Below are 23,845 nucleotides of genomic sequence, written 5' to 3'. Positions count from 1 at the left end.
CTTCTGACTTGACAGTGTTCAAGTCGTTGTTTTAGACGCCTACATGCTAATATTGGCTAACCTGATTATAGTCCTATTTGGAAACATCGGGGAACGTTCAAATTCTATATTTAATCTATAGTTGGTCAAATCAAATTTTCAGTAAGTAAATAAGAACATAAAAACTATACTCATCCTTTTCTTTTGGGTGCTAGTACTAGTGTAAGACAAAGATAGTATGAATCTCTCTGTCTATGTTTGAAATGAGACAGTCCTTTGACAAACTATATTTTGGATATTTTGAAAATAATCCAAAGACCTTTTATATATATGCTTTTTATTATATCAAAACCGTGCACTTATGCGAAAAAACGGGCCGAGTGAGGTGAGAAATGACTTAAACGGAGTTTGTCCCTTTCTTTCACATGAAAAATTACAAACTATACCTTAGGCTTAGCTAAATACGGTTCAAATATGATTTGTCAAAAATCTTCAGTGGTCTTTGAAATAATCACAAATGATTCAGATATCTGTCAGTTCTCTGTGTGTGACTAAGTGTTGATTTGATTTTTGATAAATTTGTGATTCCAGTATAGATATTTACAGAAAATTTATTAAGAAATCTTGACGAATATTGTGCAATAGTGTTCATGAATTGGATATCCTGTGAAATTAGTCTTAAATATTACAACCAGGTGTAGTTTTCAGCGGACGTTTCACTCAAGGAAAACCACGAAACTGTAAAAAAAATGCCTGTATGTCCTGTTGTTTATTGGAAATTTTGTATTTCAAGTGTAATATAACGAGTTTACAGTGCCCTATGTTTGCAGGCGTATCATTCAACGTTAACGGAGTACACTCAGTCGATCGGGAACCTGGCGCTGGTGCCGCTGCGCACGGCCAACCGGGGACCCGCCCCGAATAACACCAAATTGGAACTAGACATTATTGATGAAGCACTTAATTATTTTAAGGCTAATGTGTTTTTTAGGTTCTATGAAATTAAGGTAAATATGCAAAATTGTTAGTACAAAATTTGCCTTGACTTCCCACAAACCGTCTATCAGATAATTATACTACTCCTCTATCACCCCAAAAATACACTTTTAAAACATTGTATAACACTAGGTGCCACATACACCATCCCACTAACCCGGGGTTAACCAGTGTCAAATAGTACTGGTAACAATGGTAACTCCAGGTTTAACCGGTTAACCCCAGGTTATTGAATGGGGCAAGTGGCCCTAGCTAGGGTAAAGTCCCCTGTTACCCCACTTGGGGTTGGCATCTTTAACAGTATTTTAAGGCTATAGTGTGGTGAGTTTTCTTTAAAGGGGCTGTTACTTTTCAGCACAATTATTGAGTTAGATTACCTTATACCAAAAGACAATTTATACCAAAGGACAATTTATTCATATAAAAAAAACAATGATCCAAATAATTTGAATTGCCTTAACAAATTATTAACCTGGGATTTCAATTAATACTTATGGTCAAATCTTTTTTCCAGTCTGATGCAGATAGAGTGCTCATCTACCTTACTCTGTACATCTCCGAGTGCCTGAAGCGGCTCCAGAAGTGCTCCAACAAGAACCAGGGCCAGCAGGAGATGTACATGCTGGCCATATCCAAGTTTGACATCCCTGGGGAGGCAGGGTTCCCGCTCAACTCTGTGTACGCCAAGCCCTCTAGTCCTCAAGAAGCTGGTGACTGATAAATATTTATTCCAAACTTTTTTTCTCTTACAAACATTCCTAAAGATGTTTGGGGTTTGTTGAAAAATATTTGCTATTTATTGTTGCTCTAACTGATAAAATTGTTAAGGAAATATAATATGACACAGAAATAGTATTTTATACAATCGTGATATAATAGAGAGCTTTTCAGTCGAGTACCGTGTTTAAGCAACGAAGCTTGCTGAGTTGCTTAAGTTAAGGTACGAGATTGAAAAGCTTGATTATATCACTATTGTATACAATACTTTTTCTACGAGACAAAAAAATAATACTTTCAACTAGTAGAATCACAAGTAAACAAACCAAAAGTATACAGCTAAGATACGCGAGCTGCCGCAGCCCGCGATACCTCGCGCCCTGGCCGCCCCCGGCGGGTTGGTCAACGTCATCTCCTCGTAACTCATGAGGCCCTGGTACCTGCTCCTTGCTAAATTCAGTTTAAAGACAGTTTTTTTCTCAATTTTGGCCACCGTAGCCTATGGAGACTAACAAGCAACGCTAAGCGGTTTTCGTAGGGTATGGATGTTGCTATATGAAGGGTGTCACATGTGCGTTTCTGACTTATGAAGCAATTATTTCTACTACAACATAAAATAAAATGTTTTTGTTGGCCAACCAATCACAAAGCAGATGCGACGCAGCAGCGTGTTTAAGGAGGCTAATTTGCATTGGATCGAGTCTCCTTAAACAAGAAACATTTTATCGAAATGTATGAAGTTCTATTTTCAAAATTTTTATAATTGACTATTCCGTATCGATACAATTCTTATGCTTGAGTCGGAAGTGCCATAGACTATCCAACGTTGAAAAGAGTAAGGTTGTAGTGTTGCATGTTAAGTTGTAATACACAGATTATACTCGACAAGTAGAAAAAATATATAATGTGTAACTTTTTCCTTTTGGCAATATGTGGTTGAATTATAATTGTAAATATTTAACCAGGAATTACAGGTTAATTATTATTAGCTAACTTATTTTTACTTTTCTTCCAACTCTCCCTTTAAGTATCAAATTCTTCCAGTTGCTTCAGTCTTGGGCCGTTTGGGTCAATATGTCATTTCACTTTCCATACTACATAACTGAGTGAGAAAAAGTATAAATGTGGTTCTGTTTTTTACAGATTTGATGAGACAGTATTTACAGCAACTGAGACATGAGACTGGTGCTAGAGTCTGTGAAAAGGTAAGATTTTTTTTATACATATATAATATCAAAGAGGATATAATAGAATAGAGCGGTACTGTCATAGTAAATTTTGTAGCCCCAGTAAATTCACTTAAAAAAATATATTTATATATGGTATGGATAAATGTTTTTTTTTATTTGCAATATTTAACCAGGATCCAGAGGCCGTGAGTTCAAGTCTCACCCAAGGCAGAATTTTTCCACTTTTAAATTTATTCTAAGCTTAATAGCATCATCGCAGACGTTTCTGCTTGTTAAAAATTAATTTGCATTAATTATTTTTATATTATTTTTGACCCATGTTCTTTCACTGATATGCGTTAAAATTGTTAAATAACAAACGAAACTGTCAACGCCATCTATACGAGACTAGGCCAAAGGTAGTGGCGCCATCTGATCGAGAATCAAATTTTCTTGATTTTCGGGGCACGATTTTTCCTTTGATCCATCTATTACGGAGTTATATCTATCTTTGATAATATATATTTGAGACCAACTTGCAAGTGTATACAGACAATGGTGTCTGCTACTAGATATTAAACAATCACAATATATCTGGATTCCTATGGTCTAGTTTGGTCAATTTATTATGTAAAATGATAGATGCTGATTTTTAATGCCAAGTCTGGCTTTTGAGATTTAGGGCTCGGTAACACTGGCGGGATATTTTATATACCTAATAAAAACAATTCAGTTGACTGCGTCTAAGTTGACATAAAACTGGTCTATACTATTGTTCCAGGTGTTTGCCACAGAGGACGGAAAGCCCAGCAAATGGTGGCTCTGCTTTGCCAAGAGGAAATTCATGGACAAGTCCCTCTCAGGACCCGGCCAGTAAAACAGGACAAAACATTTATGTACTCACTTTGTGTTTATATTATAAATTATAAGCATTTAATTTACATTTATTATGATTCTTACACATTTTTCTTCTGTATAAAAGTGCATAGAAACTTAATTTATACATAAAGAACTTTATATTTATCATTAAGAAAAAAATAAAATAAACTAAACTAAACTATAATTTCCTAGTGTTATAGAAATAAAATACTGAAAATAGTTTGCCTTCTTTGATTTGAGCATATAACAAAACCTAATTTGTATATTTTATATAAAATTGTAAAAGTTACAAATGTATACTTTAACTTAGATTCGCATTTGAGTTGGGCAAATCATAAAATCAATTTCATATATTTTATATAAAATTGTAAACATACAGATACAATAGGGGATATTACTGCAATGTTCTGCCACCAGAGTGCAGCACTAGCCTTTTTAGTAAACCATAGAGTAACTTATACATACTGTACCTTTAACAGGTTTTAGACAAGTTTTCAGAGATAATAAAATATGAGATTGATGCATCAAGGCGGTTTGTTTACAGAAGACCTACAGGGAAACGCGAATCGGAAATTTCGCTTTCTGCCTCTTTATCGCTCGAATATGCAAGTGCAGCAAGTGACAGAGATGTTAGTTAACGAAATTTCGATTTTCTTGTTTAGCGATAGACCATCAGATTGTGGTAGTGGCGCCCCCTATGCAGAGTTTCGCGTAATATTCCCTATTTAATTTACTTTGTTTAATTACTAAACAACTTTTAAAAACAAATTTGTCAATAAAATAATAACTAAATCATGACGTCATGCCCCTCATATTTCTATGACTTGCTTTGAGGGAGGATAGTTCAAAGACCATATTCTTTGATGAGTTGGCCAGCTATGACGAGTCTCTGTATCTCGGATGTTCCCTCATATATTTCGGTAATTCTGGCGTCTCTGTAATGTCGCTCTGCGGGCATATCTGATACGTATCCCATGCCACCAAGAATCTGAAACAATTAGAAGTATGTTTAAAACATTGTACCAAGTATTAATAAAATGAGCGCGTCTGTAAGTAGGTACTGCCACAACTGCCACGAGTGAATTGAAATGGTTGCGCCCTAACGACCCGGCGACATCGCGCGGCGGCCATATGTGGGAACGAAAGGTCCGATCGCTGTGTCTCGCTCCAACCTATGGCCGCTGCTCGCCGCAACCGCCGCCGAGCGATTTCGTGGCCGGGCCGAATGTTTGGTAACTTTGTTGCCATAAAGGTATGCCCGGATAAGGCAAATGCGCTGCTTTTACTAATATGATCTCTAGATCTGTGGGCTCTAGCCCATAGCGACCGTTTCATAGTACAATGTGCAAAGCTTGAGTGGATCATGGCGCGCTGGCAGCGCATTCAGGCTGCACTGGTTGTCAACTGGGTATGGGATCGAGCTACATTTTTTTGACATATTTTTTTTTACCTGAATGCAAATTAAGCGCTGGTGGCCTAGCGGTAAGAGCGTGCGACTTGCAATCTGGTGGTCGCGGGTTCCAACCCTGGCTCGTACCAATGAGTTTTTCGGAACTCATGTACGAAATATCATTTGATATTTAACAGTCACTTTTCGGTGAAGGAAAACATTGTGAGGAAACCGGACTAATCCCAATAAGGCCTAGTTTACCCTCTGGGTTGAACGGTCAGATGGCAGTGGCTTTCGTAAAAACTAGTGCCTATGCCAATTCTTGGGATTAGTTGTCAAGCTGACCCCAGGCTCCCATGAGCCGTGGCAAAATGCCGGGACAACGCGAGGAAGATGATGATTTTTTACCTGAATGCACTGATGCGCCAAGAATGTTGCAGCCTCCGATGCCGCAAGTTTAGCCATGGCGGCCTCCTTAGTGAATGGCTTCTTGTTATCCTTCAGCCACGCCGCGCGCCACGTCAACAGCCTCGCCGACTCAAGCTGGAGCGCCATGTCTGCCAGCTTGCTTTGGATGGCTTGCAGCTTCATTATGGGCTTGCCGAAGGCCATGCGTTTTGATGCGTATTCAATGGCCACGTCTAGTGATGCCTGAAAATAATTAAATAGTCTAAAGGCCGTAGATATCGCCTTCTCGCTCTTACTTATGTGTGCGTCGAACAATGACCTTGGTGCGGTGCGATGGTGTGTTACGCCCTTAACACAGGGGTCACCAATAAAGCCCGGTTCACATTTGTCTGTCGTGTTTTGTTGTGACGGGTATCGGTTTCATACATTTAATATGGTTGCGTTCACATTTGTCTGATGCCAAATGCATCGTTTCTTCAGGGGTCCGGTTTTTATAGTGAAATGACCATCGCGCTCCGTTTCTACTTGAGTTTATTATGTAAGCAAATTTAATGTACAGCACAAAATATATCGACGATCCGCCATTTGATGACCCCTTTGGGCCTACGGCGAACCGCGTTCGACGTGTTGCCTCCCTGCACCCTCTCTGTCACACTTACGTACGAATTTACAAGTGCGATAGAGGGGCAACAGTGCCCTCAGGGGTCATCAAATAAAGGGGCAATGACAGTAACCTTCCCTTAGAAATTCTTTTGATTTCACGTGTATCGCGCATGTACTTATGAAGATATGATTATAGTAACACACTATACATCTATCTATATAGTAGGCTCTGCCTGTCTCTGTATCTGTATCACTCTTGCATATTCAAGCGATTGAGAGAGAAAAAGATGAACAAATGAATGAAGTGGTTTGCTGCAGGCCAGGCCCCCTGCTCTGACAATAGTCTAGTCTGGGCTAGGTTTGTACAGTTAGCAGCAAAAGTGTTCAGAATACATCAGATTTATTATCTTGACAATAGAGTTGTAAAAATAATTATCAATTAATAAATTTTATGTTTTAATTAATAATATGTACTGTCTATAGTAGTAGGTAGGTAGGTATAGAAGTATTCAAATGCAGAATGCAGTGTCATAAAAACAGAAGTGGGATATTTATATGAATATTTCTTCTCTTGATACCTTTTAGATTACTAATTACGAGTTTCAGTGCAATGCCTTTGCATCTGAATTTTAAATTAATATTATGACACAGAAATCAACCTATCCCTATCACTACAATAAACTCATTAAGGCTTATATGTTGTGGTAATAGGCAATAATCTATATGTGTATTTCTGCTCGTCACAAAAAGTGCTCTAACAATCCAAACCTGGGATCACACATCACAGGAAGCCACCTCAAACTAGGTTTAAGCCATTTATTGGATTGTAATAATATTTTTATTTTAATTATTATTGTCCAATGTGTTCCACATAGAGCTATATACAAAATATTAATATATAGAAAAATAAATTACAATAAGGAAAGTGAAAATTCTAGCAACTTACTTGAGCAATACCTAAAGCCTGGGAAGCAATACCAATCCTCCCAGCATCCAAAGTCATCATGGCAATCTTGAATCCCATACCCGGCTTGCCTAATATATTCTCCTTCGGGATCTCACAGTCCTCAAATATTAGAGAGCATGTTGATGACCCCCTGATACCTAATTTGTCTTCCTTCTTCCCTAAATCTAAGCCCTTGGTAGGCTTTGGTACTAAAAATGCAGAGATCCCCTTGTGTTTTAGACTCTTGTCTGTGGTAGCAAACACAACTGAGGCTTTGCTCTCGTATCCATTGGTTATCCAGCATTTGGTTCCGTTTAAGACCCATTTGTCTCCACCATCTTTGGCCATTGTGGATGCTGCACCAGCATCAGATCCATTTCCTGGCTCTGATAGAGCAAAACAGCCCACAGGGTCACCTAGATACAAATATAAATGACATAATAATATTATGTACGTGGATACACGTATGTTGTACATGGATAGCTAATAGGTATCATTAAGTAGTCATAAAATTTAATGTGGATAATAAAAGTATTATTTACCAGTACAGAATGGGGTTACAAACTCCTTCTTCTGTTTGTCATTGCCAAAGTGCACTACTGGCCCCAGATATAAGGAATTATTGACCGACATGATGACGCCCGCCGACGCACACCCTCGGGATATCTCTTCTAGCGCTATAGCATACGCCAGGTAGTCCAACCCTGCCCCACCGAGTTCTTCTGGCGTTGCTATGGCCATGAGACCTAAGTCACCCATCTTCTTTATGGCATCTCCAGGGTACAAGTGCTCACGATCGAATTTAGCTGCGTTAGGTTTAAGTTCCCCCTCTGCAAAGTCCCGGCACGTTTTCTGGAGCATTTGGTATGTGTCGGACAGAGCTGACAGCGAAGCTATGCATCTTGAATTACGAATAGGAGCTGCAAATTAAAATATAGATAAATATATAGAAATTAAGAACTAGGATTATATAAAAAACAATATTTATGATCACGAAATCATACGAGCATTATATTGTTTTTAGTACCACTACGAGGGTAACTAACTTACCTAATGCCGGAACAGATTTAACCAGAACACTCAACATGATCACTTATTTTATTAATTAAACTAAGTAATTTAACTAAAAGTTAACGAAAACAAAACAATGATAAAAAGTACTTTGAACTCTTCCAAGCTGTCAATCGAATACTTCGGTTGTCACTTGTCAGCTTTTTATTATTGCAATCGATTAGAAAATCTGTATTTTGAGGACTGCAATAGAATATGTTAAGATTAAAATTTGAATGCAGTAAAATGTAACATAAAACCTTTTGTATCTGTCATAGATCTTTTTTGATCTAGCAACCCTTGATGCGACAAAACAAAATGTGGAGGGCCCTTTACGGATAATTTTCCAACCAAATTGTCAGTAAATAAGAACAAAAAAACTATACTCATCCTTTTTTCTTGGGTGCTAGTACTAGTGTAAGACAAAATAGTATGATTCTCTCTATGTTTGAAATGAGACAGTCCTTTGACAAACTATAATTCCTATCGTAGGCAACATTGGCTTATGTCCGTCAGCTATTTGGCCTATTTGTCAAACAAAAACATCTCGATAACACGAAAAAAATAACTAGTTACAATGATAAAATGGAGATATTATTGAGATTTGTGCCAACAAATCCATTAAGATTAACTGTTTCTAGAATTTTATTTAACCAAGTAGCTCATTACACTAGGTAAGCCTTGTATCTTATCATTTGTGTGCATCAAAAGATTACTTACATAACCTCTTAATTAACCTTTTTAGATTGGCTGAAGTCGGAAAGCTCGAAGCTCCGAAGACTTCTGGCAAATATGACACAGGGCAGTTAATTCTACATAAGGTTTTCGGGTATAGAGGAGTGATTCTGTTCCCTTGGTTGGCGAGAGTATATGATAGAGATGCATCCAATAAGAAGGAGAATCCTGAGACCTCGGGCCCCGGAGAAGCCTCCGGGGATACGCTCTCTAACGTAGGCAAAGAGGTCAAGGGCAGAACTCACACCTTTTACCAGGTGCTGATAGATACAAGGGACGCACCTTACATAGTAAGTGTTTACAAATTTTACCTCTTTTATTAAGCATGGCTTGTACTGGTTGCCGTTTTGTTCAATTAAGCCCCTACATTGATATCATGAGCATCATCCCTACTTTGAAAAAGACAAATCTCAACTTGTTATCATAACTAATAAATAAATAAATAGTGCATACCACTTTTACATCTACATAGTAGTACCATATAGTCTTTTTTAAGGATTTGCCACACTGGTATGCGTTCTGCGGGCAGCGGTCAGGTCAAACTTCAACTTCAAAGGTTGCTGTCAATGTTGTTCGTACATAATGCGGGTTTGACCTGACCGCTGACCGCAGAACGCATCCAGTGTGGCAAATCCTTTACCATAAAGAAATTGATATGGAAGAAATTGTAATATTTGCTTTTTCAAAGTCATCCCATTACTAGTTATTAGCTTATTTGTATTTTGTTTCTGTTCTGATAATTATTTATTTATTTTTCTGAAATTTATCTGATATTTATAGGCGTAAGTGTTATAGACATGTATACTGTTTTTCATATCTCCATTAAAATCAAGGTGTATCTATGGGAATAAAATATATTATTGGTGTTTGGCTTACAGACAACCGGTCTGGCCTAGTGGCCCTGCCTGTCATGCCGATGGTCCTGGGCTCGAATCCCGGCAAGGGCATTTATTTGTGTGATGAACACAAATATTTGTTCCTGAGTCATAGGTGTTTTCTATGTATATAAAAGCTTTGCTTAGTTTGGGGCTAAGTTGATCTGTGTAGGATGTCCCCTAATATTTATTTACATTGTAACATTAAAATGTTAATTTTTGGCTGTGCAAACAACCTACGACATGAGACCTGAGTGGAAAAAAAAGGTACCAATCAAAAGTGAATTATTATAAATGTTTGAATAACAATTGTTAACCAAAGTGCTTATTTTTGTGTGATTATGCAGTTTAACAGTTTTTTAACTGAATATAGACCGCGAGCCAGGAACAGATTTCCATGAGCAATCGCCTCCTGGGTGATAATGATCTCATATAGTGATTAACGGCTATGCATGATTAACCCTTGTGGACGTCAGCTGCTGCTCCGTTTGGTGGGTTGAGGGATTGCAGCCACCGAAACACGAAAAAAAGTCATTGCCTCCCGTTTGATACTTTGACAGATGATAGTTTAGATGCTATTGTGAATTAAAAAACTCGTCAGCCGGTTGTATCGCGGTGGAAATAACGTCAGCTGGTCGTATGAACATGTAAAAAATAAGTGGTAGCCTTTTTATGATAGTGATAACAAAATCATGACACTGCATGTAGCATTCCATCAGTCGTTTCAATAAATGGATTACGCATTACGCATACTTTGCGGACATAAGTGGTAAGGCGCGTATTTTTTTCATATTCATGTGACCAGCTGTCGGTCTTTCCACCGCTATAAAACGGGGTTGACGGTTTTTTTATTTAAAATAGCATCTAAACTATCACCTGACACAATATCAACCAGGAGGAGATGACTGAAAATAAAATGGTTTTTTACATGTTCATGTCATTAACTGACAGTCTTTCACATAACAAGAGAAAAAAAAGGTATCAGCCGGGAGGCAGGCTATGAATGTATGCTCCTGGCCCGCGGTCTAATATTATTGTTAATTAGGCCACCAAAGGAAGGAAAAATGGGGGAAATAATTCGTGTGTAAGCAAATTTTGGCATAGTGGTAGGGAATGGTGTGTACAACATACTAAAAGTACCAGAGGGTAGTAACATACTAAAAGTAGGAGAGGAGTCCCTTTTATAGTTTTTCGTAAATAAACGTAAATGGTGGCCCGTAGCAAAAAAATCTTTTACATACATAATCTACATAAAATTGTCTACAAAAAGATTATGTACACTTTCTGCTAGGACCCATATTTAAAAAGATTTTAAAGCGGGAAAGTTACTTGTTATCAATCCTAATATCGTTCTTTTTAGTTTTTCGTAAATAACTTGTAAACGGTAGCCTATAGTAAAAAACCGGCCAAGTGCGAGTCGGACTCGCGCACGAAGGGTTCCGTACCATTACGGAAAAAAACAGCAAAAAAAATCACGTTTGTTGTATGGGAGCCCCATTTAAATATTTATATTATTCTGTTTTTAGTATTTGTTGTTATAGCGGCAACAGAAATACATCACATTTACGTAAATAATCTGTAGGAATAAAAATTCCTACAAAATAGATATACAGGTCGTCCCAAAAATAGCACGTCAAACTGACACTGGAGGTAGGACACCCTGGAGTTTACGAGTTATTTACAAAAACCTATAAAAAGGGACCTTTAACCCCCCCCCCCCCCCACCCCTTACCCGTGAGCTTCACCCCCACCCGCCGGTACTTTAAGTATGTTGTTTAGTACACCATTCCCTTCAACGGCTACAACTATGCCAAAATTCGCTTATACTCGTACACGTTATTTATTTCCCCTGATTGGAATATTTGGTTTTCGTTTGGTGGCCTAAATATTGTGCTGCTTTGATGTGCTCTTGATTGGGTTTTTTTCATGATCTAACTATTCTAACTATTGAATTGAACTAAGTTCTAGTTATCGATGAATTGAATTATATGACTTCCTAAGCAGTATCTAGAACTACAAGTAAAAAAAAAAACAAGATTGGAAACCTGTTTTTTTTTCTTCATGAGATTTGTTTTTTTTTTTTTGCTTCAGCATACTTTAGATCACATTCTGTTATTGAAAATAATTATTTTGGCGACTACACCTACTCTTTTTTGACAGATCTCATATTTCCTTATTGCCAATGAGAACAATCATCTAACAATAATACTTGAGTCCTTGCGGTACTCCCCGAAATTCAGTAAAATGCTGCAAATGGTGTTAAAAGTATGAAAATCGGTATGATTAATCTTTAGGCCATTTGAATCAATTTGACCCGTAAAACAAAAAAAAAAAAGATTGAGAGTTGTGACGTCATCTTTTTTTTGTATGGAAAAAATGTTGTGTTCAGAATATTCACACCTATCGTGTGGTAAAAAAAAACTAAATGCAAATGTGTTTTCATTTTAATCAAAAAGAAAATGAGTGAAATGTAATGTGATATATTTTTTGAATCGGCTCAAAAAGCCCTTTCATTTAATACCACACACGATAGGTTTCTGAACAAAAAAATATATTTTACCATACAAAAAAACATTTTGGTTTTACGGGTCAAATTGATTCAAAAGGCCTAAGATCAATCGTACCGATTTTTATGCTTTTAACACAATTTGCAGCGTTATTTGGCGTACTGCTAGCACTATGTAACTTCAAACTCGGGTAACTCCATCTGTCAGATTATGCGATTTTGGTACTAAGAAAAGGTAGGGTATTAAGATAGGGTAGATATTTGTTGAGAGCTTGAGAGGGTCGAATGGATTTACCCGAGTTTGAAGTTAAGTGAAACACTTTAGTTAAGAAATAAAAAGATACCTACATTGCATTTTTGTAATTATACAGTTTTGTAAATGTAATAATGAACTGATTAGTATGAACCCAAAGATGAGTAGTCTTTTTCTACAGGTCAAAGATGATGATGAAGATGGTTTGAGATATACTGACTGTGTTTCTATACTCTCTATTTAAATGGGGTTTTCATAAGAAATTCTAGAAGACCATAATTTGTTAACTATATACTATGATCATTAAACAAGGCTGATATGTTATAATGATATACTGAAAGATTACAAAAAACCGATTTGTGTTCTTAGTATTCCTGATTACATAACTTTTTGCAGCGAGCTCAAACGGAAGCAGTGACGTTCCTAGGCAACCAGGAGTCTTCTCGCAGCCTATACGCCATCCCGGGGCTCGACTACGTGGCGCACGACGACATCATGCCCTACTCCTCCGTGGAGCGTGTTCCGCTGCAGCACGAGCTGTTTGACAAGTTCCTCATGCACAACCCGGACAAGGGTAAGTGTACCAGGAGTCTCCTATACATTAAATGGTATGCAACATGGCATAAAGAAACGTCCTTATAAAGGGCTCTTTGTTTCCATTTCCTTGTATTAGTATCTATACTTATTTAATATTTATATTACTTATTTAACTTATTAGCTAGAAAGGCATAGGTCTCACAGTAACCCTTACAAACACTTTCTGAGCAACCGAGTAGTAAGGGCTTGGAACAAACTCCCGGAAGACGTAGTTTCAGCACAAAATGTGAACCAGTTTAAAAATAAATTAGACAAGCATAACACTACATCTAATACTCGTTCATGATATATATCTTTATGATTACTGGATACAGGCCATATCAGTTGCCATAATTGCCTGCCTGCTTATTAAATAATAATAATAAATATTCATTGTTCGCAGACCCACCCTTCATAGCGCAGGAGACGCTCCGCGCGTGGCAGAAAAAGAACCACCCATGGCTCGAACTTAGCGACGTACACCGCGAGACCACGGAGGGAGTGCGAGTCACCGTCATACCGTTCTACATGGGCAGCCGCGAGAGCCAGAATTGCGCCGTTTATTGGGTGAGTAGCACTGTTAGTTCGGAAGAATTGTAGGCACCTAGCAGCAGACACTCTTACCCGAGGCCCGAGGGGCATGGGACGCACGCTCTTAGCGTCCTCATGACCGAGGTACTACGCTTACTTCAGTTCGAAATTGCACTCAATACAGCTCATGCTAGGACTATTGTCGTGTATATTCTTTCGGCGCTCTCACACTCGGTTGTCGGCCGCAGTTCTATGTTCTGTGGGCAGCCTTCGACGCTCTCGTGCTAACATGGCCCTATTTTTTTATGCGTTTTGCCGACACTAACTAACTAACTATGAAAGCGGGGACTTACTTTCTAAGATGCCCGTAGCGAAGATCTGCTCTAATTAAGTGATAGTGATAAAACATAAATCTTTGTTCAGTGGCGGTACTGCATCCGACTTGAAAACCTCGGCGCAGCGGCAGTCCAACTGCGCGAGCGGCACTGGCGTATCTTCTCCCTCTCCGGCACCCTCGAGACGGTGCGGGGCCGCGGCGTGGTCGGCCAGGAGCCCGTGCTGGCCAGGCACTCGCCCGCCTTCCAGTACTCCAGCCACGTGAGCCTGCAAGCGCCCTCGGGTCACATGTGGTACGTTGTAGGGTAGGCCATACCGCTTGACTTGCGCTGTCGCTTTTGCAGGTGGGTGTACTCAATATTGTTGTTTTGTGCAGGGGAACATTCCGCATGGAGCGCGAGGACGGCTACACGTTCGACTGCCGCATCCCGCCATTCTCTCTCGAGAGCAAACCCGACGATGCGCCTGCGCCGCCCGCGCCCTCCGCGTGACGTCACACGCCTATTTTATTGGCGACGAGGAAACTTACGAGGCGGTCTTTAGTTGGCGACGAGGGAAGCAGAACTAAACGTTATTTAGTTTTATTAACTACAATTATTGTTTTTTTTTATCACACTAGTCGTATCGAAATCAAACTGATTAAAATAACAAATACTATTCACCGTAAACCGTATAATTTGTTGATATAATTTGTGGCCAAACTTGACATCTAAATTAGAGAATTAATGAAATGTGAATAACTTAAGTTTCTGTGTGCAATTGAAATTGTAGCTTGAGATTTAGTTATACAATAAATACTCTGTGATAGCATACAATTTATTATCATTTGTCACAATGTAAAATCTGAAAAGATCATACCAATTGTTTAGACTTCTGCTTCCTTAATTGCGATCTAATTGGCAAGGAAGAGCATACTATAACATCGTGATTGTATATCACCATTTTAGAATTGTGACTTGAAAACTATAGAAGCTGAAAAACGAACTTCAAAACACATTCTCAAGTGCACCTAATACAACTAAACTAAATCTTGAAAAACTATTCAGTTTAAGTTCTGTAAATTTAATAAAAATAATTTAAAACTATAATAACTCCGGTTCCAAGGGCCACATTGTTCTTTTCAAATCCTTGAACTGGTATATAATAATATAATATAATATATAAGGATTATAAGACGACATAGAAAAGCAAATCCCATAAGGATAAAAAGGAATTGTGTTGTGCATTAGCGAATATTTCTGCCTCTGTCCCACCACCGACAATTAGCGAGTGACAAGCTGGATGTTTTCTTATAGAATATGTATGTTTTTGTGCAAGATAACTGCATTAAGCTTATCTCCGCCAGTGGAACCGGTGCCTCAATGATGAAGATTTTTTATCAAGATACCTGATACATATAAGCTAATGAACAGTTCTGTTTTGAATTTCGTTTCTCAGTGTTCCTTAACGTCAAAATCCGTTATTTTAGGGACATTAACTAATTTTAACTGTTGCATCGCATTGACGACGTTAACATTCTAGCCAATTCTTTAGGAAAAGTAGAAATTATATTATAATTTAAATATAGTATTTATGAACCTATTCATTGCATCCCCTTGTTTGTTCCACTTGAAATTCTTTAGTCATTTTTTAAATAAATACATAGATCTTTATTAAAATTACAGTATTGTGAACTTTTTATTATTATTCATATTGAATTGCCCTTGATATTGAAATAAAACATCGCAAATATTTCTAAGAGGTTTTAATGACTCACAGAAAACAACTAGTCAAATGGAAGTATATAATTTTACATTGCACTATAAATATTTTAAGCTATACAATAAGTTACTTTGTAGAAAACAATTAAATTAATATCAATAAGTGGCTATATAGGCTGATCCTACAGAACCTGAAAAGACTGTATATCAATACCATCGCATGTTTTGCGTCAGACAATGTCAGCCGTAACCCTGGCCTGACTGTCAAAGATAACGACAATAAGATCTGTTTAATTAGAACGTAAACGAAATACCTAGGGCATACCTAGGGGTTAACTACCCTATTGTCGGCACACATCCAATGGATGGCACCTTCAGTCTATTTAAACTTAGATGATATAACCAAACGGAGTAGCCATTAACAGGCGTTTCCCTCTGTCGAAAATAGTCGGCCAATGGTCATACACAATGTATGGACTGACGTTAATCTGACATGGATATTTTGACGTTACGTATATATTTGACGTTCACCTCGCCCGCAAAAATTGGCAGACTTTTGTACAGCAAATTACAGACAAGGCGTCTCCGTTGGTTATATCTTCCAAGATTTTAAAGCATAAGTTTTTTACAAAAATAGGTGTCAATGACTGGGGCTTTTGGGTAGTTAACCTACAATGTCTTGTATTTTCGATTAATGACTGCGTGTATTTACGTTACATGGACACTGACTATTGACTTACGAAATACAAAGGCACTTTTATTCTGATTCCTGTCAGATTTCTTTGGCAAAAGAACTTTTGTATCGAAAATTATTTATATCACAATAATGCTCGTTTTTTGTCCTAATAATTATAGCGAATCGTGTTCAATTAATATTATTATTGATTTTATGATTTTTGTGCCACATATGGTAGAAGTTACGTTACTTCTTGTTGCTTGGCCTTTTATCCTACAATCCTAATTAAATATTATACAATTACATTTTAAGAAAACAACAACATTATACAAAATTAGTATAATACTGAATCAACTTTATGGAATTATTCAAATATACAGCATAGGACTGGGTATTCAGACTACCCTCGGTTAGACTACAATTTCATAATTTCACTTACATTAATTACGAAAGAAAAATTTGCTGTTGCCATAATACATAATTTATTTCGTGATATGTTCCAAATTTGGAACATTGGGTCTTGACTAGGCTATTATCTCGCTAGCTAAGATAATACATACTATGATCCAAAAAGCAATGCAACATCAAAAAAAAATCTTTTTGTTCTATATTAAGAACATTGGGCATAACTGCAACTAAGTTACTATCTGTAGCTGTATGACAGGTGATAAGAGGGAACATTATATGATGCATAGTACCTTAAAAAGGTCCCACATAAAGAATAGCCCCCTTTTTCATAAAACTTTACGGCCCTGATTTAGATAAAAATTATGTTATACCTATCCCTTTCTTACAAATACACAAGTCATAATGATAGATAAAGACAAACGATTCATAGCTAATTCAGGCCAGTAACGCGTTTATGAATAACGCCATAGGTCATAAGTCATAACCGAAACTTTATCTAGCTAGCTGTATAATAAGTGCCGCACACATCTCAAAGAACTCCATAGTGTGGTGTCCCTGGGGCTGCAGATTCTGCATACTCGCAGAAGGCGGGGCCACCGGCGGTGGTGGCGCCATGGGGGAAGCCAAGTCCTCCTCGGAATCTTCCTTCTCGCCGGAGAGAGATTTGAAGTCGAGGAGGTAGGACTTGTAGTCCACTTGGTAGAGCTGGAGCGACATCTTGACGTGCTTTGTTGTCATTTTGTTTAGTGTGCGGACCCTGGAAATAATGAATATTGATTATATCGAGTGGATCGATTAAAAATAAAGTAAGCGACAATTGTTAATTTGACATTTGTTTTTCGTTTGATGCCAATGCCAATCGATTTCGTTTCTATCTAGGATCAAAAGCTTCCTAGAGACCAACCTTCCAGCTTCAAGTTCTTTATTTTCAATCATGTTGTATAAATGGATAATTAATAACAAATTAGATGTTTCAAACATGAGCCCTGCAAGGGCAAGGCCTTGGCAAGGCAATATTACTTAACTTATTCGTAATACAAATAAAATTATTAAATAATAATCTTATAACATCTTTAAACATAATAATGTAATTTAAACATTCGTTAACAGAATAATAGCCTTTGTTTACAAACAGATTTTATTTCTTTATTTTTTATTTATGACAGTTTTTATAATATTTATGAACATTGAGTCGAGCGTTCAAGCAAGATGTCGTCGGGCTCGCTCTGAGGACGGACGCCCAAGTGCCATTTAGATAATGACACTTATAACATAACCTGGATACAAACTCACCTGACGTGGTAGGGGTTGATGACCTTCCACTCGTAGTCGAGGGCCTTCATGGCGCGGAACACCTCAAGCATGATGTCGTTGGGCTTACTCTGAGAACGGATGCCCAAGTGCCATTTTGCTCTGTAAAAAAGGAATAAATCTTAAGATAACGTCAGGGTGGTGTCTTGCTTTCATCTATTTCGTTTTACAAACAGTTCGAGCTCACAACGTTGTACCATACATATATAGTTGAAGAAATATAAGTTGCACCGATGAATGTTATCGCTATGGCTCTTTTACAATAGGGTAATAAAACAATTAACATTCGGTTTTACAAGTATACTTGAGCTAAACAATTTTAATCCCAGTCACTTTTTTACAATTTAATTTGTGAGTTTTTCTATTATTTTCCAACTTTTCAATTCATAGTCTGTTGTAAAATTAAGTAAATAAATGATTTAATCTAAAAAACATTAATTTCACAGTAAATACTATTTGTGTCAAAATAAAGTTTAATTTAAGAATAAGAATAGTTTATTATCTAAACAGTTTTACATAATTTACACTTATCGATATTATCCCAGAAACACAAAGTATCATAATTAGTTATACCCACTTTATGTTCTTTTGTATTCATAAAGATGAAGTTTTATGACCATTCGAATTATTCGAAATGATATTTGGTCAAGTATAGCACATGCTCGTGTCTCGTACAGTCGTACCTCTTGACGGGCGTGCCTCGGGCCTTGTCGAGCAGCGGCTGCACCGGCGAGGTCTTGTCCCGCAGCGGCGCGATCCTCTCCGGGTGCGGGCGCCCGCTCTCCGGCACCGCGGCTGGCGGCGAGTTGCCTGCGGCGGCGGCGGCGGAGACGCATACTTAATGTTTAGCGTTTTATCTTCATTGTTGTTTAGGCAAATATGGGGCATTTTCTATAAAAAGGGACCTTATTGTCGATGGCGCGCGCCATTGAATTTATATTGGAGCATCGTTTATAAGCGCGTAAGCGCCATCGACAATAAGGTCCCTTTTTATAGAAAATACCACCTATAATTATAATAAAATCAGGGTAAAATCGTTGAGAATGTTGAGATTCTTATACAGTCGCCATCGGATATATCGGAGCGGCCAAGGCGCTCACAAATATCTAAACACGCCTTTATTGCCAGGGCGTTAGAGCGCGTGTTCAGAATGTTCAGATATTTTCGAGCACCTCGGCCGCTCCGATATATCTTATGGCGACTGTACATAGTATGTGTGTAGAGGGCAGAACAGAAGCCCCGTTATAAAAGTCCAGCTTTTATAACGGGGATTCTGTTTTACAAACCACCTATCGAACAAATTACCTATAGGTATCGACTAGTTAGGTCACCTGTGTTAAAGTGACATCTTTGTTGGTTTCTATTAAACTTAATCTTGTTTGACATGGATGGTGTAAATATCACACACGAACAACCGTTGAGCAAAATTTTCTAATTTTTTTAATAATTTTTTCAATAATATTATTGAACAATTGGTCATTATTTTTAATTTTGCTCAGACAAACGAATCCATACTACCTAAACATCAAGGTTTAAAGAGCAGAAAATCTACGTATTAAAAGAAAAAGTGTAAATACAATTGTTGAGATTCTTATAAATAGCATGTATGTAGAGGGCAGAACCGCAAAACAGAAGCCCCGTTATAAAAGCTGGAAGTGTCAATGTCAAGTTATTCATTCCGAATTAGGCCACACGGTGGTATATACTCGTACTCACTGGCGACATAGAAGTCCTTGATCTCAGCTTTGGCAGCCTCGTCAGCAATCCTCTTGTTGTCTATGACGAGGTGGTAGGCGATGGCGAGCTGGTCGTGAGGGTCGCCGCTCAGGAGCGCGTTATGGACTTCGTGCTCTTTCACGCCGAACTTGTCGCACACTTCGGTTATGGCTTCTGTGTCGATTACGCTGCTGTCCTGTGGAGAGAAATTGGGGTTTAGAATACAAATTATGATGATGATGATGGTATCCTGTTATCCTTCATTAGGGACATAGGGCTCTCAGAAGGGATTTCCATTTTTCGCGGTCCAGCGGCCTCCTCCAGCTCCGCCCAGCCGAGGCCAACTGTAGGCCGAGCACATGATTGGCGCGACAGTGTCTCGCCGCGAGATAGACTACCCGTCTTTTACTAACTGTATGAATTAAAGGAGGACGGGTAGTCTATGTCGCGGCGAGATACTCTCGCGCCAATCATGTGCTAGCCCGGCTGGTGCAGCCTCCTTTTCCACTGTGCGCCTCCAGGTGGCACGGTGGTAAGGTAATTTTTAGGGTTCCGTACCTCAAAAGGAATAAAAACGGAACCCTTATACTTTATAGGATCACTTTGCTGTCTCTACATCCGTCTGTTTGTCTGTCAAGACCCTTTATCTAGGGAACGCGTGGAGGTATCGAGTTGAAATCAAACCATATAATCAGGTCTACAGTCCCTTGAAGCTGTGAAAAAATCAAACTTCTAAGTTAACGTAAAAAAAAGATACGGGCGTTTATGCCGTTAATTTATCGGTTAGCTACTACCTAGAACTACGAAATTTGGCAAGTAATATCGTCTTACACTACAAGTACAGGGAAAAATCAAAAAACCAAAATTTGTAAAAAATAAGTTAAATTTGTACCGAACCCTCGGTGGGCGAGTCCGACTAGCACTTGTCCGGTTTTGACTGTACAGCATGGAGACTGTATAAAGGAGCCAAATCTCTATGTATGAAAAGTGTCCATCAAAAAACAGTAATTAGGCGGCGCCACCATGCACCGAAATACTACCAAAAACAACCTACGTAATTTGGTCGGGTTATTTGTTGCCTTATATGGTTCATGTTATACTCATGATGTCCCAGAGCCTAACTAGCGCTACCGGAGAGATTAGGAACTATTATTTAAAGCTTAACGCGGTCACTTTTACAACAATTCTGCCATAAGAGATTGCGATCCTTTCTATACCATCCATACTGTACAGTCCGTTAACTCTCAGAATGACCTTCGGATTTTAGAAAGATACATCGGGTATCGGCGATAACACGCGAAGGTGATACTGCTGTTCTGCTTTCTTATTAACTCACAAAAAGTTAAGGATACCTATTGTCTCAATGTAAAATAAGCCCTAATCTAATGACATTATGTTTAATATTCGGTTGATGACTATATTGCGATTTGACTTTTTGTCATAATCTAAATAAAATAGTATTGTCTTCGGTTACCGCGATAGTTACTCATGAAATAAAACTATGAAAACGGATTATATCGCGTATATTGAATTTATAATACATCTCGACGTTTCCCCCGTCACCCGTTGACCACGAACGCTGTAAAGGGTTCGAAACGTCGGGATGTATTATAAATTCAATATACGCGATATAATCCGTTTTCATAGTTTTACTAAATAAAATAGAATCAGAATTTTAAATTCGAAAACAAATTTGAAATTATATAGAGTTGTAATACCAGTCACATATTTCAATTCATATGGTAAAATTATACAATTTGGAAAATTGTGATATTATTGTTATGGTGGTATTAACTACTCTTATGTTGGATTGCAACTAAATCAGTAAGAGACTGACATTTTCTATTACGCGATTACATCCGATTTTACCCGAAAAACGAATGTCGTTCTGAGAGTTAACGGACTGTATCTCACGGATCTCACCTGTTCAACCGGCGACGGGAACAGATACTCTGGCAGCTCCTTCTGGAACCACTCGTGTTTCTTCACGTCCTCGATGCTAGCCCTCTTCATAGGGTCCACTTGCAGCATGGTGCACAGCAGGCTGACCACACTCTTGTTCAGGTATTCCGGGATGGGGAAGATTCCGGACTTGATTTTCCGGAAGAGCGTTGGGACGTGCTCGTCGTCGAAGGGCAGGGTGCCGCACAGGAGGGCGTAGAGGATGACGCCGCAGGACCACACGTCCACTTCAGGGCCGGCGTAGAGCTTGCCAGATATCACCTGTAGGAATAAAACTCCCGTGAGACTTTGCAATTTTGTCAGTGTAATGTTGCGTTTATGTATATTGTTGCTATACAATAATTTTTTTTGTAATAAAATGTAAGGAATCGAATGGTACCGTTATTTTTTTCATATTTGAAAGTTTAAAAAAAAGTTTGCGTATGGATAATAAAACAAGCGACATACCTCAGGGGCAGCATAGTTTGGTGAGCCACAGGAGGTCCTCAAAAACTCTCCATCCATCATCATATTAGACAGACCGAAGTCCGCAATTTTGACGTGCATGTTGTGGTCCAGCAGCAGGTTCTCTGGCTTGAGGTCCCGGTGCACGATCATGTGTCTGTGGCAGTAGTCAACACCGGAGATTATCTGTTGGAAGAATCTGGAAAGAAAATTTAGGGAAATGTAATTTCTAGTCTTCTAATATGTGGTAACAAACATGAGATTGGGGTTCTGGTCTTCTGGCCATAACTTAATACTGCTCTTAATTTCATTAATTAATGAGTACCTACCTGCGAGCCTCGTGCTCCTGCAGCTTGCCGCGTTTCACTATGTAGTCAAACAACTCTCCGCCAGACACATACTCCATTATCATAAAGATGTCTGTTGGGGTCGAGATCACCTGGAATAAAGCAATGTAATAAATTTATCTTGTCATATTTTATGAATACAATAAAAATATCATATAAATTAAAATATTATATCAAAAAATTTATAAAATATTTCTATCAGTGTAAGGACGTGTCAAACTCATATAAAAATAATAAATACAAATTAAAAAAAAATATACTTGTAAATAAACATTTTTGGATATTTTTATACATTTTCATTTTTAGTTTTAATCGTGTGTCAAAAATTTACTATGACAGTAACAATCTCAACTTGACTTTGACTTCGAAAAAAATATTTTTATAACATAATGGTGACTCCATGGATTCTAGAACCATGGCGAGCATCCAAAAGTCCCAAGCTTAGTTATTACTCTCTATCCAATATACTCTCTTTGGCAATATAAATAAACAAGGTTGTCAACAAAACATTTTTATTTCAATTTCAAGTGAAAATATGCCCTACTAAATGATACAGTGTTGACTCATGTTTTTATTTCGATTAATTCAAACAATTAAGCCTATTATTAGTAAGTTTTAAATAAACTCACTAATAATGGGGACGAAATTCAATTTATCAAATTTGCCGACGACATTGGCTTTTGCCGAAACTTGCTCCAAACTACAGCTATTAATTTAAAAAATGGATAATATTTTCACACTTCTCGTCTACTTGCTTTCCTTCACCAATTTAAAGTGAACACATACCTGGTACAATTTAATGATATGCGGATGCCGGAACAACTTAAGATTTTGTATCTCACGACGGATTTTTCCAACAACATCGAGCGACTTGATCTTCTGTCGGTTCAGGATCTTCACGGCCACCTTATGCTTCGTGAGTTGGTGTTCGCCGATCTTCACTTTCCCGAAAGTGCCGACCCCGAGCGTGGCGCCCAGGGTGTAGTGCCCGATCTTCACGATCGGCTGCACCCCGCTCGCCACTGGCTTATCAGGCTTCTCCATTTCACCACACAAACTGTTACGTGACAGTAACCTTACATCGATCCACTTAAATTTTCTAGTTAGATCACGTTAGTTAGAGGCATTAACACGAAAATCTAGTTTTGAAATTGATACGTAGTTACATTACACACAAAAATAACCAGGAAATTGCCAGGAAACACGAGATAGTCGAGATAGATAATTAATTTTTGACACTGACACTTCACAGATGTCAACAAATAAGTGAGTCAAGTTGAATTGAAACGGGATTTAAGATGATGGTTCTGTCTGCATATGCTTATTTTATTT

General features: G+C 38.1%; 4 protein-coding genes across 5 annotated transcripts; 2 read left to right on the top strand and 2 right to left on the bottom strand.

Moving 5' to 3' along the window:
* Positions 1-569: 569 nt before the first annotated feature.
* LOC134750195 (actin-related protein 2/3 complex subunit 3) lies at positions 570-3,801 on the top strand. The gene is made up of 5 exons (XM_063685325.1): positions 570-734; positions 810-986; positions 1,490-1,685; positions 2,836-2,897; positions 3,643-3,801. The coding sequence occupies exons 1-5, from the start codon at positions 729-731 to the stop codon at positions 3,736-3,738; spliced, it is 537 nt and encodes a 178-aa protein (XP_063541395.1). The 5' UTR covers positions 570-728; the 3' UTR covers positions 3,739-3,801.
* A 154-nt stretch (positions 3,802-3,955) lies between these two features.
* Positions 3,956-8,283, bottom strand: LOC134750194 (short-chain specific acyl-CoA dehydrogenase, mitochondrial). The gene is made up of 5 exons (XM_063685323.1): positions 8,138-8,283; positions 7,630-8,007; positions 7,088-7,503; positions 5,539-5,781; positions 3,956-4,728 (listed from the first exon to the last, which is right to left on the bottom strand). The coding sequence occupies exons 1-5, from the start codon at positions 8,172-8,174 to the stop codon at positions 4,585-4,587; spliced, it is 1,218 nt and encodes a 405-aa protein (XP_063541393.1). The 5' UTR covers positions 8,175-8,283; the 3' UTR covers positions 3,956-4,584.
* A 365-nt stretch (positions 8,284-8,648) lies between these two features.
* On the top strand, positions 8,649-15,622 carry LOC134750102 (polymerase delta-interacting protein 2). The gene is made up of 6 exons (XM_063685196.1): positions 8,649-8,811; positions 8,883-9,162; positions 12,903-13,080; positions 13,486-13,649; positions 14,037-14,242; positions 14,326-15,622. The coding sequence occupies exons 1-6, from the start codon at positions 8,723-8,725 to the stop codon at positions 14,438-14,440; spliced, it is 1,032 nt and encodes a 343-aa protein (XP_063541266.1). The 5' UTR covers positions 8,649-8,722; the 3' UTR covers positions 14,441-15,622.
* A 56-nt stretch (positions 15,623-15,678) lies between these two features.
* On the bottom strand, positions 15,679-23,736 carry LOC134750101 (5'-AMP-activated protein kinase catalytic subunit alpha-2). Of its 2 annotated transcripts, none has more exons than XM_063685194.1 (8): positions 23,300-23,736; positions 22,496-22,605; positions 22,170-22,365; positions 21,684-21,983; positions 19,761-19,956; positions 18,728-18,881; positions 18,027-18,146; positions 15,679-17,490 (listed from the first exon to the last, which is right to left on the bottom strand). In XM_063685194.1, exons 1-8 carry the CDS (start codon positions 23,555-23,557, stop codon positions 17,226-17,228), a joined length of 1,599 nt encoding a protein of 532 aa, XP_063541264.1. In that variant the 5' UTR covers positions 23,558-23,736; the 3' UTR covers positions 15,679-17,225. The 2 variants fall into 2 exon arrangements, with proteins under 2 accessions (XP_063541264.1, XP_063541265.1); XM_063685195.1 differs by having other exon boundaries at positions 18,728-18,854; positions 23,300-23,735.
* Between the last annotated feature and the right edge of the window lie 109 nt (positions 23,737-23,845).

This window comes from Cydia strobilella, chromosome 19, assembly GCF_947568885.1.
Source record: "Cydia strobilella chromosome 19, ilCydStro3.1, whole genome shotgun sequence".
NCBI lineage: Eukaryota > Metazoa > Arthropoda > Insecta > Lepidoptera > Tortricidae > Cydia > Cydia strobilella.
The sequence above is the reverse complement of the archived record's forward strand: the minus strand, read 5'-3'. Positions and strand labels throughout refer to the sequence as shown.